Raw genomic sequence first — 13,425 nt, 5'->3', positions numbered from 1 at the left:
CTTCTGAGATGTGATTTAATATATATTTTTCAAATGTGCATTCTGCTGAAATGGACACTAAAGGTGATTTTTTCTGCACATGTATTTTGATGATGTGAATATCAGGATGATTTTTATGGGGAAGTAAAAGATAAATAAATGTGGGAGAAGAACAAATGGGATCCAAGGGAGACAGCTGGGTGACGGGATGATATTATTCCTCGGGCTTTATGGACTGACCTTTTATCTCTAAGACTCACGTTTCTGTTTTTCTCCAGAGCAATATTTTTCTCCCTACCCACTGCCTCTGTGAGGTCAATGTCCACTTGGTTCATCGCTTACTTCTGGGCCTACTTGATCTCATCTGCTGCTGCTTCAACACTGGATCTAGAACCTTATCTCCATTCCTACCTGTTGCCCAAGGTCACCCACACAGTTAGCAGCAGAACCTTGAGTAGAGCTCAGCTTAGACACTGGTCTAGTCTCTTTTCCCTTCCTTCTTCTTGCAGTGGTCTTCCCTCCATCAATAATCCCCTTTTAAAATGAAATGGTTAGAACACGCTCTTTTTGTGTACCTGTTGACCTTTTATTGAACACGCAGAGAAGGGGGGGGGTTATTGGGTCTCCTACTGAAATTGAGAGAAAGGAAAAGGAAGGTATGAAGCCACTTTCCACCTGCCATCCCATTGCAAAGGGATGAGATCCAGCTGAGGAAGGTTTGAATTTATTAGTATGTGCTCCAACGAACCTCCAAATTATCTCCCTCATGCACAATGTAACTACCAACTCCTGAAAAGGAAGAATGAGAAGTGGGTTAAGTGATTTAACCACAAAATCACCAAATAATGGATCTCACTTTCCCAGTGCCTCAGCACACTCACCACAAAAGGTTGCACCCTCACATCTGGATGCTTTGGGCATGGTCACTCACATCTGTCCCTCTCTTACCTTGATCCAGCGGTTGGCCGTTATTCAGGAGCTCCCAGAAGGTTCTGTTGTTATTGTTGGCTGTTAAGCCCTGAACAGAGGTGATGTAGGGGCCCCATGATCTCTCCTCCACTGTGAAACTGTGGGGACAGTAAATGGGTTATGGGAACTTAGAATTTTTAAAGGCAACCTTCCATGGGCATTTCTCAAACTTCAGTGTACGCAAGAATTACTTGAAGCTATTAACCAAAAAGGCAGATTTCCTGTCCCTGTCCTCAGATACTTTGATTCTGTAGGTCTGGGTGGGAACTAGAAATCTGCATGTTTCATAAACACTATAGATGATTCTGCTGCAGGGACTCCATAATCCATGCTAACTCATACAGGAATGATGCCCTGTTTCTGCCCCTGCATCATTTCATAGGAGACACTGCAGTCAACAACTACTAGTCTTCTGACCCAAGATAGTAACAGTTGAAGATACTAAAGTGCAGAAGAAAATGTTCACCTTATGTCCTAGAGGCACCATAAGCTAGTGGGCTTTCTTTTAGGGAAGAGGAACAGGAAAGAATAATTTAATATTTCATGTTGTATTTATTATAAAGTGACATGACCAATGTCTGTTTCACATTCCCTGGTCACATTTCTCTGCCTTTCTGCGAGCCCTTGAAAGCAACCTTTATAGAATTTATTTACATTACATATTACATATATATGTGTATATATGTACACATATATGTGTACATGTGGTGTATATGTGTATATATATGTATACATATATGCATATATAATTTTCTCTTACATTTTGGCATCTTACATCTTGTTACTAGACCCAGTAAATACTTGTCAATTAGATTTAGGGAGTCAGAGGAACCATATCTTTCAGAGGCAAAATCAATATTGTAATTTTAATATTTGACCTCTGTGGGCCATAGAACCCTAATCTAGGGGTCCATGAATCTGAAAGTGGGGGAGCATGGAGAGGCTTCAGGGCATTTGTGAAACCTCTGATTTAAAGGACACGTTTTGTGTGTGTGTTCACGTGTCTGGTATGAGCATCCATTGCAATCATCTGCTTTTCTTTTGCTTTTTAAGCTTATTTATTTATTTATTTTGAGAGAGAGAGAGAGAGAGAGAGAGCAAGCATGTGCACCTGCGTGGGGGAGGGGCAGAGAGAGAGGTTGAGAGAATCCCAAGAAGGCTCTGTGCTCTCAGCGCAGAGCCAGTTACAGGGCTCAACCTCCCGAACCATGAGCCAAAATCAAGAGTTGAACCCTTAACTGACTGAGCCACCAGGTGCCCCTCATCTGATTTTCAAAGAGGTCAGTGATTCAAAAATAATGAACCATGTTCTAAAACAAAGTGACTAACAAAGTTCTACTTATTGAAAGAATTTTTCTGACAGAAGAGAGATCCCTGGGACTTACCCATTAGGTGAACATTAATTTAATACCTACTGGGTGATAGAAGATGAAAAGTCTTACCTTTTTTAAATTCTTGCCACGAGATGTAGATGGACAGCAAAGTTACCAGTGAAGAAGAGTTTCAAACATACTTTGTATTCAGGTGCTTATGTATTCTTACTGTGCCTTAAAATCACCAAATACCATCACCTTAGGTTACATACAGACATACCCAAATAGGGTTGCATTTTCTTTCTGAGCTGCTTCCATCACATCTAGGAAGACAGAGCCATTTGCTACGGAGACCGTGGTGGAATGTGTTTCCTTGATTATTACCACAGAATAATTCACTTGGATTTGTGAGGGTGAGAGAGGAGGTGTCGCTGTTATAGGCTCCACAGTGGAGATGTTGAAGTCACCTGGCAGAGACAGAAAAGCAAAGAAGAGTTACTATTCAGAATAATAAAAATGATGTTAGCGTTTACATGCCCATCCGACCTGAGTCCCAGTCTCCTTTTATGCAGAGTAGGATTTGCTACAAGGAGCCAGAATCAGCAGTCAAGGGGCAGATCTCTCGGTGACTAAACAAGATAGTCACCAGCTTGTAAATACGTGTGTTCAGCTCCATTCCCAGCAATTTGAGCAATTCACTTGCTTCTGTTTCTCACAGAGGCTCCTGATTTTGTTTTTGCTTTGGTACAGAATATAATAATGCTTCCTTTTTGGGGGGTGCCTTTTTATTTCTTAACATTTATTGAAAACATATTAAGTGCCAGGCACTGTACTAACCATCATACATGGATTATCTTATTCAGTCCTTAGACAAAAAACCACATTAGATACTATTATCATTTGTATTTTTTTATATTAGTACACTGAAGTTAGAGATTAAACGTTTTGTCTGAGGTCCCTAAACCTATAAGTGGCTGAACCAGGAATGAACAGAGATAAAAGAAAAGATATAGAGGTAACAGAGACAAAAGCAAAGTCTTCTTTCATACCTTGTTGAAAAATCAGTCGTTTGAATAAATGACTGTAATTTCCTTATAAGATTGCCATCTTCCTCTCACAGAATGTAGGAGTTCCCTGAAGTATCACTCCTTGTACATAATGGAGAGTCAGACTCACCATAATTGGTTTAGAATGGGAATAACGCTCAGAACATCTCTCTATCCACCCATCAGAAAACATCCCTTTGGAGGCAGACATCACTTAATCAAGTCTGCCTTGTTTATCAATGTTTGAACCAAGAACAACACCTGGTACCACATGAAGAACAAGTCCTCAGGTGGTTATAGTCACTGGTGACATATAGAGGACTGAGTTCTATGTGGGAACTGTTAGGCTTTAAAGATTTATCTGGTCACACTTGGTCCCTAAGAACACCTTAGACTCACATCTTAGGGTATCATGCTCTTTAGTGCTCTACCTGGGCCATAGACACAAGGAGAGTCTTTGTTAACATTCAAGTAGGTCTTTCCCATCAGGGCGGGTAAGATTTGAGCTGCAGCAGTTGGAATACGGAACGCTCCTTTATGAATTTCCATGATCACTGTGTCCAGAGTTTGTTGGCAATCCCATTTACTTTCATTGTAATAGTCTGATGAGACAAAGAGAGCCTAATGCATGAGAGAAGATGAGGGGGAATAAGAATGAGTGAGAGAAACATCAAATAAGGGGAAAGCTTACATCTAACCAATGTGGTAAATATTTATTGGACATTGACCATATAGGAAGCACCTTGGATAACTAGGATGCCTTTACTGCCACCAAAACATTTATTTATTTATTTATTTTTTGAGAGAGAGAGAGAGAGAGAGAAAGAGAGAGAGAGAGATAGATGGGGGAAAATCTTAAGCAGGATCCATACACAGTGTGGACCCTGACGTGGGGCTCCATACCATGACCATGATCATGACCTGAGCCGAAATCAAGAGTTGGATGCTTAACTGTCTGAGCAACCTAGGTGCCCCATTCACCAAGAAGTTTATAAAGAGTTTGGGGATGGGTGGGAGGTGGGGAATTGATTAATAATACAACTGATAAGAGCATCCATGAGAACAGACTTTCTCTACCCTATTCACTCTTGTAGCCCCAGCACTGGAACAGTACCAGCCACATAGGAGGCAATTGATAAACGTTGTTAACAGACAGATAATCATAAAGGAGCCCCTAAGATGAATGCCTTAGGAGAAGCATCCAACGCCATGGCCTTTCAGAAGAGGAAGAGCACATAAACATTTAGTGACACTTTGTAAAGGCTTGGTGCAGAAGGTAGTCCTTGAGGTAGGTCTTGACAGTATGACAACATTTCATTAAGTGCCATAAACAGGGGAGCACTATTCCCAGAGGGTCAGCATTATCAAGGATGCTAAAGTAGGTGCAGCCAGCGTTTGGCCTGCCTGTGATGAGACTCTCTACATTTTGGCAAAATCCCCAGAGGATTCCTCTTGGCCTGGGAGGGCACTGGGGAGACTCAGGGTGATAGTGGAAGAACAGGCTGGAGAAGGAGGTTGGGCCATATTGGTAGACCCTTGAGTTTCTGGGTGAGGTGTCTGATATTCTTTGCTTGGCAGTGGGGAGTCTGATAGGTCCTTGAATAGAAACTATCCAAGTGGCAGATGTGAACTGGGTTGAAGGGACAGAATGATGGGGTAGGAAAAGTTAGGAGGGTATCCGAGGAGTAAGACAAGGGCTTATGTGGGCTGGACCTACAGATGTGGCTCTGTAGTTTCTCAGGGAAACTTTAAATTAACCAAGAAGTCAAGAAGCCTTTGTGGAATATTTTTAAAAAGGGATCATATTTCATTTCCTCTTAAAAAGTTATAGGCAAGTAGCTCTCAATTCTGCTGTGAGTGAACATCACCTGGAGGGTTTGAAAACAAGACCAAGGCTCATGCTCCACCTCTAAGTTTCTATATTAACTGGCCGGTGTGGAGCCTACACATTAATGTTTTCTCAAACCTCCTTCGGGTGATTCAAATTTGCAGCCAGGATGGGAAACTACTGTTTTATTAGGTCCAAACTCAGTAAGGCAAGCAACAGCATCAACAGCAACAATAGTAAAAACAACCTGTGTGATTGGATCCCTGTTATGTCCCTAGCTTCATCTTGTAATTTTTTCCTGAGGACCTTGCACTGGTCATGTTGAAAACCTTGATCTTCCTAAAATATGTTCTTTCATGCCTGAGGTCTGTGCCCTTGCTGTCCTCTGTCCCTTGGAAAGCCCTCTCCTCCTGGAGTGGCCTGGAAGACTCCGATTCAGACTAAAGACTCGGTGAATTTTTTTTCTGTAAATCTTTTTTTTCTCCCTTCTTGTATCTACCCCTTAGAGTTGAAGAAATCAGTAAGTGATGCAGGAATAAAGCCCCAGACTTCAAGGAACATATACGGGACAGTGTAGGTGCTGAGTGTGAATTTTGAAACCAACAGTTTCCATCCCCATCTGAATCACTTTTTGGCTTTGTAATGTTAGGCAAGTTAGTGATACTCCATGACTCATGGTCATATTCTAGGAAATGGAGGTGATAATTCTTTCCTCCGTGGATTGTTGTGTTCATTAATGACTGTGTCAACAAATACTAGCTGCCATTACTACCACTGCCTTTTATTACTCTAATTTGGGAGGTAAGATGCAAATGCAAAACAATGGTTTATGGTAAAGTGTGAAATTACATTTGCCAGAACAACATGACAGGTTGTAGTAGACTCTAGAATTTCTTAAAAAAAAATTGTTGTCAGGAAAAGCTTCATAGAAACATTGGAGTGTGAAAGGTAAGGATTGAAGGTGAGGAGAATACATTTCCATCAGGGGAGAGGAATCACTTAAAATCAGTTAGTATAGGAAAGAGAATCGGTAATATCTTAGGCTGATAAGAAAGTATACAGCTATTCTTTCTTTCATGACTCCCTTCTCTGTCTCCTGTTTTATCCTCTGACTTACCTGCATAGCTTCTCCTGTACTATATATGTTTCCAAGGAGACCATTTTCTTTTTTCTGAGAAAGAATCTTCTCTATCAGTGACTTTATATGATTATTGATATTATTTAAGTTCTCCATATCTGTTTTTTTCTTCCCATTTGTTATATTCTTCACACAGGTCAGAGCCAGGACAGCCATTGCACCAGTATCTGCCAGGAAACAACATATTGGTGATAGGGTGACCAACCATCCCAGTCTGCCTTGGACTGAGGGATCTCCTGATATGTAGGATTTTCATTGCTAAAAGAGGGACAGATCTGGGGAAACTGGGAAGATGGGTCACACTAGTTGATGATAGGAGAGAAGGATTTCGGAATATGGCAATCATCTCTCCAGTACTAACCACTCAAATATTTCAAGATCCCTTGTACCTTGTACTCAATAGCTCACCTGTTGGTCAGAGAAACACATATGGATTTGCAGATGCATCCACATGAACAGTCTTCCACTTCTACATCTTGGCTGTTCTCATTTTTTTTTTAATCTCTCAGCCATATTGGCAAAGGAATAGAGAGAATTCAGGATGATACACCAAGTAAAATATGTCTTTGCAATTTTCCAGTGTTTCCATTGGGTTGATTAAGAAATAGCACTTAAGAGAATTGTTTTCCAATAAACCTTCTTAAGGGGGAGGATGAGACAAGAGATTGGAAGAAGGGAGGATAAGGTCTTTTTCTGTCTTATTACTTAGTTCTCCTTGCATTCTTTAGATGTGGTACCTTCTCTCTCCCATAGAAATGGTATGAGAAATCTCATATTCTCCTTATTATCCAGAGATACTGAGTTGTGATTTTCTTCAGGCCCATTGGAGAAAGATAAATGTGTGTATCTGGATCCATAGGGGCTGGGCAACAATACTAGCTGTCTATAGGGGGCTTTGTTTTGGATGTGTAAGCTGACCCAGGAGATTTCTGGTCCTTATCCTTTGGGGATACAGACTTTATTGATCAAAGTTTTGGGCCTTGTCACTGGAGAGGTCGTGTTGTCCAAGTAAGCCCACACATCCAAATGGTCCCAATAAATTAGAGAAAGAGGCAAAGTTAAGATAACTGACTTCCACTGTTTCTTTTCTCTAACACTTATACTTCCTAAAATGTCTTATATGAGGATTCTTTCAATCTATCCTTATTATACAGAAGGGAAAATTCAAGTCAAGAGTTAACATCCATTGGTCATATAACTCAAAGAAGAGGTAGGGTAAGAACCAGATCTTTCTACTGGATTGCTACACATCTAGAAAGATGCTTAAATGCTCCCCAATATCCATTCTTCGCAAAAAGAAAATTCTTTTCCCTGGACACTAGCATAAAGAGGATTTTTTAAAAAGTCCAAGTATTTACTGGTACAAAAAACTCAAAGGGAAAGACTTACCGGTGTCCGATATGCCAAAGGAATTGGGTTTAATGACTCACCTACTGAGAACTGTCCCTTAAAATAGAAATTTTTATTTTCAGGTTCGAAGATTTTAGCAACTTGGGTGATTGAAAATTTCCCCCTGAACAGACATAAGGCCAAAACATCCAGGCTGAGCTGATAGTAGTTAGTCAGTGGATTACCATTGTGTTTCCCTGTCAGAGAGGAAAGAAATACCTTACTCATGGAAATAATACTGGAGTAATAAGTTTTACAGCCATTCCTACCTGCTTTATTAGAATTTCTTTACATTTAAGGAGAGGTGAGTAATAGAAGGGGGAAATCACTGGTAAAATCAGCAAACCTGAGAAATGTAAAGGCTGCTAAGAGCTACCAAATTCAACTCAACTCTTTTCATTTCAAAACTGAGGAGACTCAGTGCTAACATGATAAAAGTACTATCCTGACATTGAGGTGTTTACAGAGCTAGGACTGGAACACAAATTTCCCACCACTAAGCCTCTTGCACTTTCAATGGTATGTGTTCAAACTACAAGTAGAAATAGAGACCATCTCAAAAGAAGATGGGATCAGAGAGGCCTAATGAAAAATAGGATAAATATCGGGTGGGTGTTGAAATAAAACAACGCACCTCACTAACAGCTGTCATGGTCAGCCTACTTTTTCCAGGTGATAAAGTACTTGTGGCCATCCTTGAGCTCTTACACTAGTATTGTATGCTTTGGTGCTTATGACAGTCATTAGTGTCTTGTGTTGCTCAGCTATTTCTGGTGTGTTTCATTATTTGTCTAAAGACAAGCTTCTCGAGAACAAGAGAACAGTGTCCTATAATTTGTGTGTGTGCTTGTGTAGGCGTGTGTTCATCATCATATGTAAGGTTGATGTAGAGTCAATGCTCAGTTGAATCTATTTGAAAAGAAAATTCAAGATGCCTGTCGGAAGAGAGAAGAAGGGAAAGTGATCTGCAAAAATATGTGAATGAATAGAATGAAGAGAAGGAAAGACTGAAGGGAAACTTTCTTCAGTTCTGAACCAGTGGAAGAGAAGACAAGGTTGTCCACGGCCTCTGAACATTTGATTCTCACCCATATTTTTAATTTCTGCTTTGAATTTATTTCTAAGGTTTTTGACCAGGTTAGGATAACGTATAGATGTTTCATCAGGCGTTTTGCATGCTCCCAAAGCCAGTATAGCCAAGGCAAGCTGTCCCGAGGTTAAAGTTGAAGCTGAAAAGAGAAATATTCAAGTTGAACAAGGTACATGCTTGTGATTTTTTCTGGCCTCCTGTCTTTCTTGTAATTTATATTGCCTGTCAGTTCTTTCATTTTCCCTACACTATACCAATATTTGACTGGTCTCTTCTTTATTCCCAAAGCAGAGCCTTTTCCAGCAGTGCTGTAAATGCAAGCTAGATTCTCGTCTTTCCCATGAAATCATGGGAGGTTTTGGGAATCATACAATCCTTGTAAAATTTAAAAGAAAAAGATAATGAAACCTTGGGGTTTTCTCTCTTTGTGGGTGCCATCTTTCCAGGATAGTAATAGTTGACTTGGATGTTCTGCTTCATAGAGTATGAAAATTCTCAGGCTTCTCATAATTCTTATAATAATATTGTGAGATGTGTAGGGGAAGATAGGAGTATATAATTTAGCAGATAGGAGTATATAATATTAGCAGATAGGAGTACATAATTTCTTTTGCTTTTCCTTGTGGCCTTTTGAAAGAAAATATTTTTCAGGACCCAAAGAAGTAAGGTCTAGCTATAGAGAAAGTGGCAGAGGATTGATGTTTTGAGGTACTTTTATGTCCCCTCAAATTTTCTACAGCTGGAATAGATGTAGCAGGTATACTTTGGACACACAATATTTTCCAAATATCTCTTGCTAGAGATAACCTATATGGATAAGTTAGTGTTCTAAATCTTCTGGAGACTATAGGCACTCACCTTTATAATACACAGTGAGTTTGACTTGTTGGATCAGCTGTTGTTCTTGGCATTGGTTCAGGATCCCACCAAGTCTGAGGGACAACAGGACATTGGCAGCTTGGATTCCTCTGGTATATTTTGAATTGATCATTGTGTTTATCAGAGGGTTTAGATCAGTATAGTTGTTTTTGCTTACCTCTGTGGCAGGGGAGGGAAGAAATAGGAAATACACATTAAGAAAACATTAAGGAACAAGAGCCCTAGGATCAGGGTTGGCATTAAAATATTTAGTAACAGATATGGCACAGAGGGAACTGTCCAGTGGTCACTAGCTATGTGACTGGAACAGGTACAAAGGTGAGTCTGGAGCCTCTGCTACATCAGGTTATACTCCTTTACCAACCATCATGGAAGTGTTTCAATGTTTTAATACTGTTTCAGCCTTACTGTTGTGTGCTGGCAGAATATCAGTCCTTCCTGGGAGATCTGGTATCATTCCCTGATTTTGAAGATGAGGTCTAGCCGACGTGTCCTTAAAGAAACCTTGGTAATTGAAGGCTTAATGGAGACTAGAATATGCATCTTCTGACTCCCAGTCTGTAGTCCTTTCTATTTGCTTGATTCAGTTCTTTCCCTTTTCCATCTTTCCAAGTGACTTATGTAACTTTCCTGACCTTCAGTTTCCTTGTTTTAAAATTGTGGATATTAACATCTGTTTTATAGATATTGGACAACAAATCATGTAAAAACTGCAAAATACCATACATACTATAACTTTTAGCTCAACTGGAGTTGCAATCATTATGTTTAGAGAATCAAGGAAACGTGAGTTCTCTATGCCTAATGTGAGGCTCAGAATCATGACCTGGAGATCAAGAGTCCCATGCTCTTCTGACTGAGCCAGCCAGGCACCCCTTCACCATTTTTCTCTTTAAAAGAGAGTTGTGGAGATCTGAATCACTGGTTACAGAAAGGTCATGGTTTGTTACAAGAACAATTGGACAATTGTTGAATCATGTTTGAGATATTGTGGAAGCATCTAGGTCAGCAGATTTTCTGGCACTGAAATGGACTTTTCAGTTCCTGGTCAACAACTCATCAGTTTCCTTGACCACTAAAGACAGAGTCAGTCATTTTGTACAATGAATTGAACTTCAAAGCCTCCACAGAGACCCCCAATTCTTAGGATACAACAGAGGAAATGACAGGCTAGGAAGAAAACTTAGAAGTGGCAGATTTTGTGCTTTAGCTTGTGTGAACACAAGGCTCTGCTGTGGTGATGTTCTCTTCTTGTAGGCTACAGAACACCGGGAAGATGTACCCACAGACAGCACCACCTACTCATCTTTGGACTAGGTTTAAGCTCCATTCCAGGGAAAAGACTTACAAAAAAGAAATCATGCCCCTGAGAGCTATACCAGACTTCGTGACATCACTTCCTTCAACACCTTCCCCCAGTTATCCTCAATTTATGGATAAAGCTAAAAAAAATATGTCAGAAACATTGGATCATTCAGCTAGTAAGTGGTCAGACTACACCTGGCCAGTTTTTCTTTCTCTTACTTAGTATTTTTTAATAGGATCACACAATCTCCAGATCCTATACCCAGAGGAGAGATGATGGGCTTGTACTCATCTCCTGGGACGAAGAGTTGGAGGGGAGAAGATGTGTAGCTTGGAAAAACTGAACTCAATAGTGACAAGAGGGAAGTCTTCATTATTTGAAAGGGATTATTAACATTATTTTTTTTTCTGTGTAGTTGCAAAGGGTTAACCCTAAACCCATAAGTTGAACTTCCAAAAAAAATAAAAAAAGATTGTGCCTCAAATTCAAAAGATACTTTATATAATCTTGAAAAGTTTCTGGGATTGGGAATATTATATCATTGAAAATGAAGAATACATAGTTACTTAGTAGGGTTGCTGTGGTGGAGAAAATCTGAATCTAGGAAGAATGGTTAGGCAAGTTAGCACTGAATCTACAACCTCTCTTAAAACAACATACATTGTGGAACTTTCCTCACCATGTCTTGCCACATTTTATATTACTCATAAAATCCAACCCCCTATAGAACTGGAATAGGTCACTCTACACAAGTGCCCTGCCACTAGTCTTTAGAAGACTATCACACTGGGAGTAATTTTAGCTCAAAGCATACTCACCACAGATCTCACATAGTTGTCTTGGAATAAGAGAAAACAATAGGAGCCCCAGTAGGGGCAGCTGGTGGGATTGTCTCATCTCTCCAACAGTGTTCTGGAATGGCGAGGGCTTGTCTGACTATTTATTGGGTGATGGGCAGAGGGTAATGAGAGCTCCTCCTTTAGCTTGCCTCAGCCTCTTTCATTAAGCAAACATTGAGCAATGTTGAACAATGTCAGGGGGTGTGGTCAGGTGTGTTTGTCCAAGAATTGTGATAAACCAGGAAGAAGTCTTGAAAGGTATGTTCAGGGAGGACGAGGAAATAATTTTTCTTCGTATCCTATCCTAAACTTTGGGATTCACATTCCTTGCTTGTCTTCAGCCCAATGAAAATAAATTAAGTGAGGGGAGCCTGGGTGGCTCAGTCAGTTAAGCGTCTGACTTTGGACCAGGTCATGGTCTCACGGTTCGTGAGTTTGAGCCCCTCGTTGGACTCTGTGCTGACAGCTCAAAGCCTGGGGCCTGCTTTGGATTCTGTGTCTCCTTCTCTCTCTGCCCCCCCCCCCTTCTCTCAAAAATAAATACACACACACACACACACACACACACACACACACACACACACAAAGAATAAATTGAGTATTTTCCTCTTTTCCATTCCAAGTTGGTGGTGTTTTGTTTATATCTCTTGAGACAGTAGATTTGATGGGGCAAGAGCTTGAAATGTGTAAAAATGAAAGAAGTTGTAACTCTGAAATTGGATCAGACAAGATGGTGGAGCCTTGTACCTGAGGATCTTTGGGATAGTAGTTTTTGATGTACAGTTTTCTTCTAAGTAGGTGCTCTGAGAGTTTCATAACCCAGGAGGAAAACCACAGAGATACACATCAAATGTAGATTTTTGCTATACTAGGAAAGATGCTACAAGTTACATGTAAGAAGTGTTGTCTATGAGTTCTTCCAAGAACTATCAGAGAATATGATCAGTTTGTCCTTAAAATGTTTGCTCTGGGTCTGCAAGATGGCAGAATAAGAGGCCCCCTACTCATATCCCCCCACAGCAGCAATTTTAATAGCCATCTGTGGACAAAAGTTTTTTTATGTGGGAGCTTTGGGTTCCAAGCAAGAGGTTGTGAAACCTCAGTGGAGCCACCGAGGAGAGCTTATTGAAAAGGCACAGCAAAGAAGAAAGACTGTATCCACACAAGCTAAAGCACAGACTTTGCCAACTCTCATTTTTCTTTCTGGCCTTTTTCCCTGTTGCACCCTGAGAAGCCATGCTCACTGTCCATGGTCCTGGATACAGGCCAGAAAACAGCCTTGTCCCCTTGCGGACTTGTCTACAGCCCTGTCTGGCATTGGTCCTGCGAATAGTACCATCAGCCAAGGGACCCAGGAAGAGTCATGCCCATCTGAGCCTTCGGTGATAGGCCTGCTGACTTTGTTTAGGGCTATGGACCCTGAAGTAGCTGTGACCTGGCTCCAACATCAGTTATGATCTGGGAGCAGTCTTGCCCACCCAGGGACCTAGCAGGAGACCCATCTGTCAGTGCCTAGGAGATAGGCTGTCTGACCTTGATCCAACTATGGATCCTGAAGTGACCCTGTGACTTGGCTCCATCTAGTCTCAGCTGTCGTTCAGGGACAGTCCTGCCTGTGCAGGGACCTGTACTATGACCCAGCAGGAGCC

General features: G+C 40.8%; 1 protein-coding gene across 1 annotated transcript; it reads right to left on the bottom strand.

Moving 5' to 3' along the window:
• Positions 1-543: 543 nt before the first annotated feature.
• TCN1 (transcobalamin 1) lies at positions 544-11,876 on the bottom strand. The gene is made up of 9 exons (XM_040495038.1): positions 11,756-11,876; positions 9,611-9,790; positions 8,751-8,891; positions 7,704-7,859; positions 6,253-6,440; positions 3,739-3,928; positions 2,542-2,728; positions 928-1,046; positions 544-768 (listed from the first exon to the last, which is right to left on the bottom strand). Exons 1-9 carry the CDS (start codon positions 11,832-11,834, stop codon positions 707-709), a joined length of 1,302 nt encoding a protein of 433 aa, XP_040350972.1. The 5' UTR covers positions 11,835-11,876; the 3' UTR covers positions 544-706.
• Positions 11,877-13,425: the final 1,549 nt, after the last annotated feature.

This window comes from Herpailurus yagouaroundi, unplaced genomic scaffold (genome assembly GCF_014898765.1).
Source record: "Herpailurus yagouaroundi ecotype Mexico unplaced genomic scaffold, PumYag 187, whole genome shotgun sequence".
Taxonomy (NCBI): domain Eukaryota; kingdom Metazoa; phylum Chordata; class Mammalia; order Carnivora; family Felidae; genus Herpailurus; species Herpailurus yagouaroundi.
This window is presented reverse-complemented; position numbering and strand designations above follow the sequence as displayed.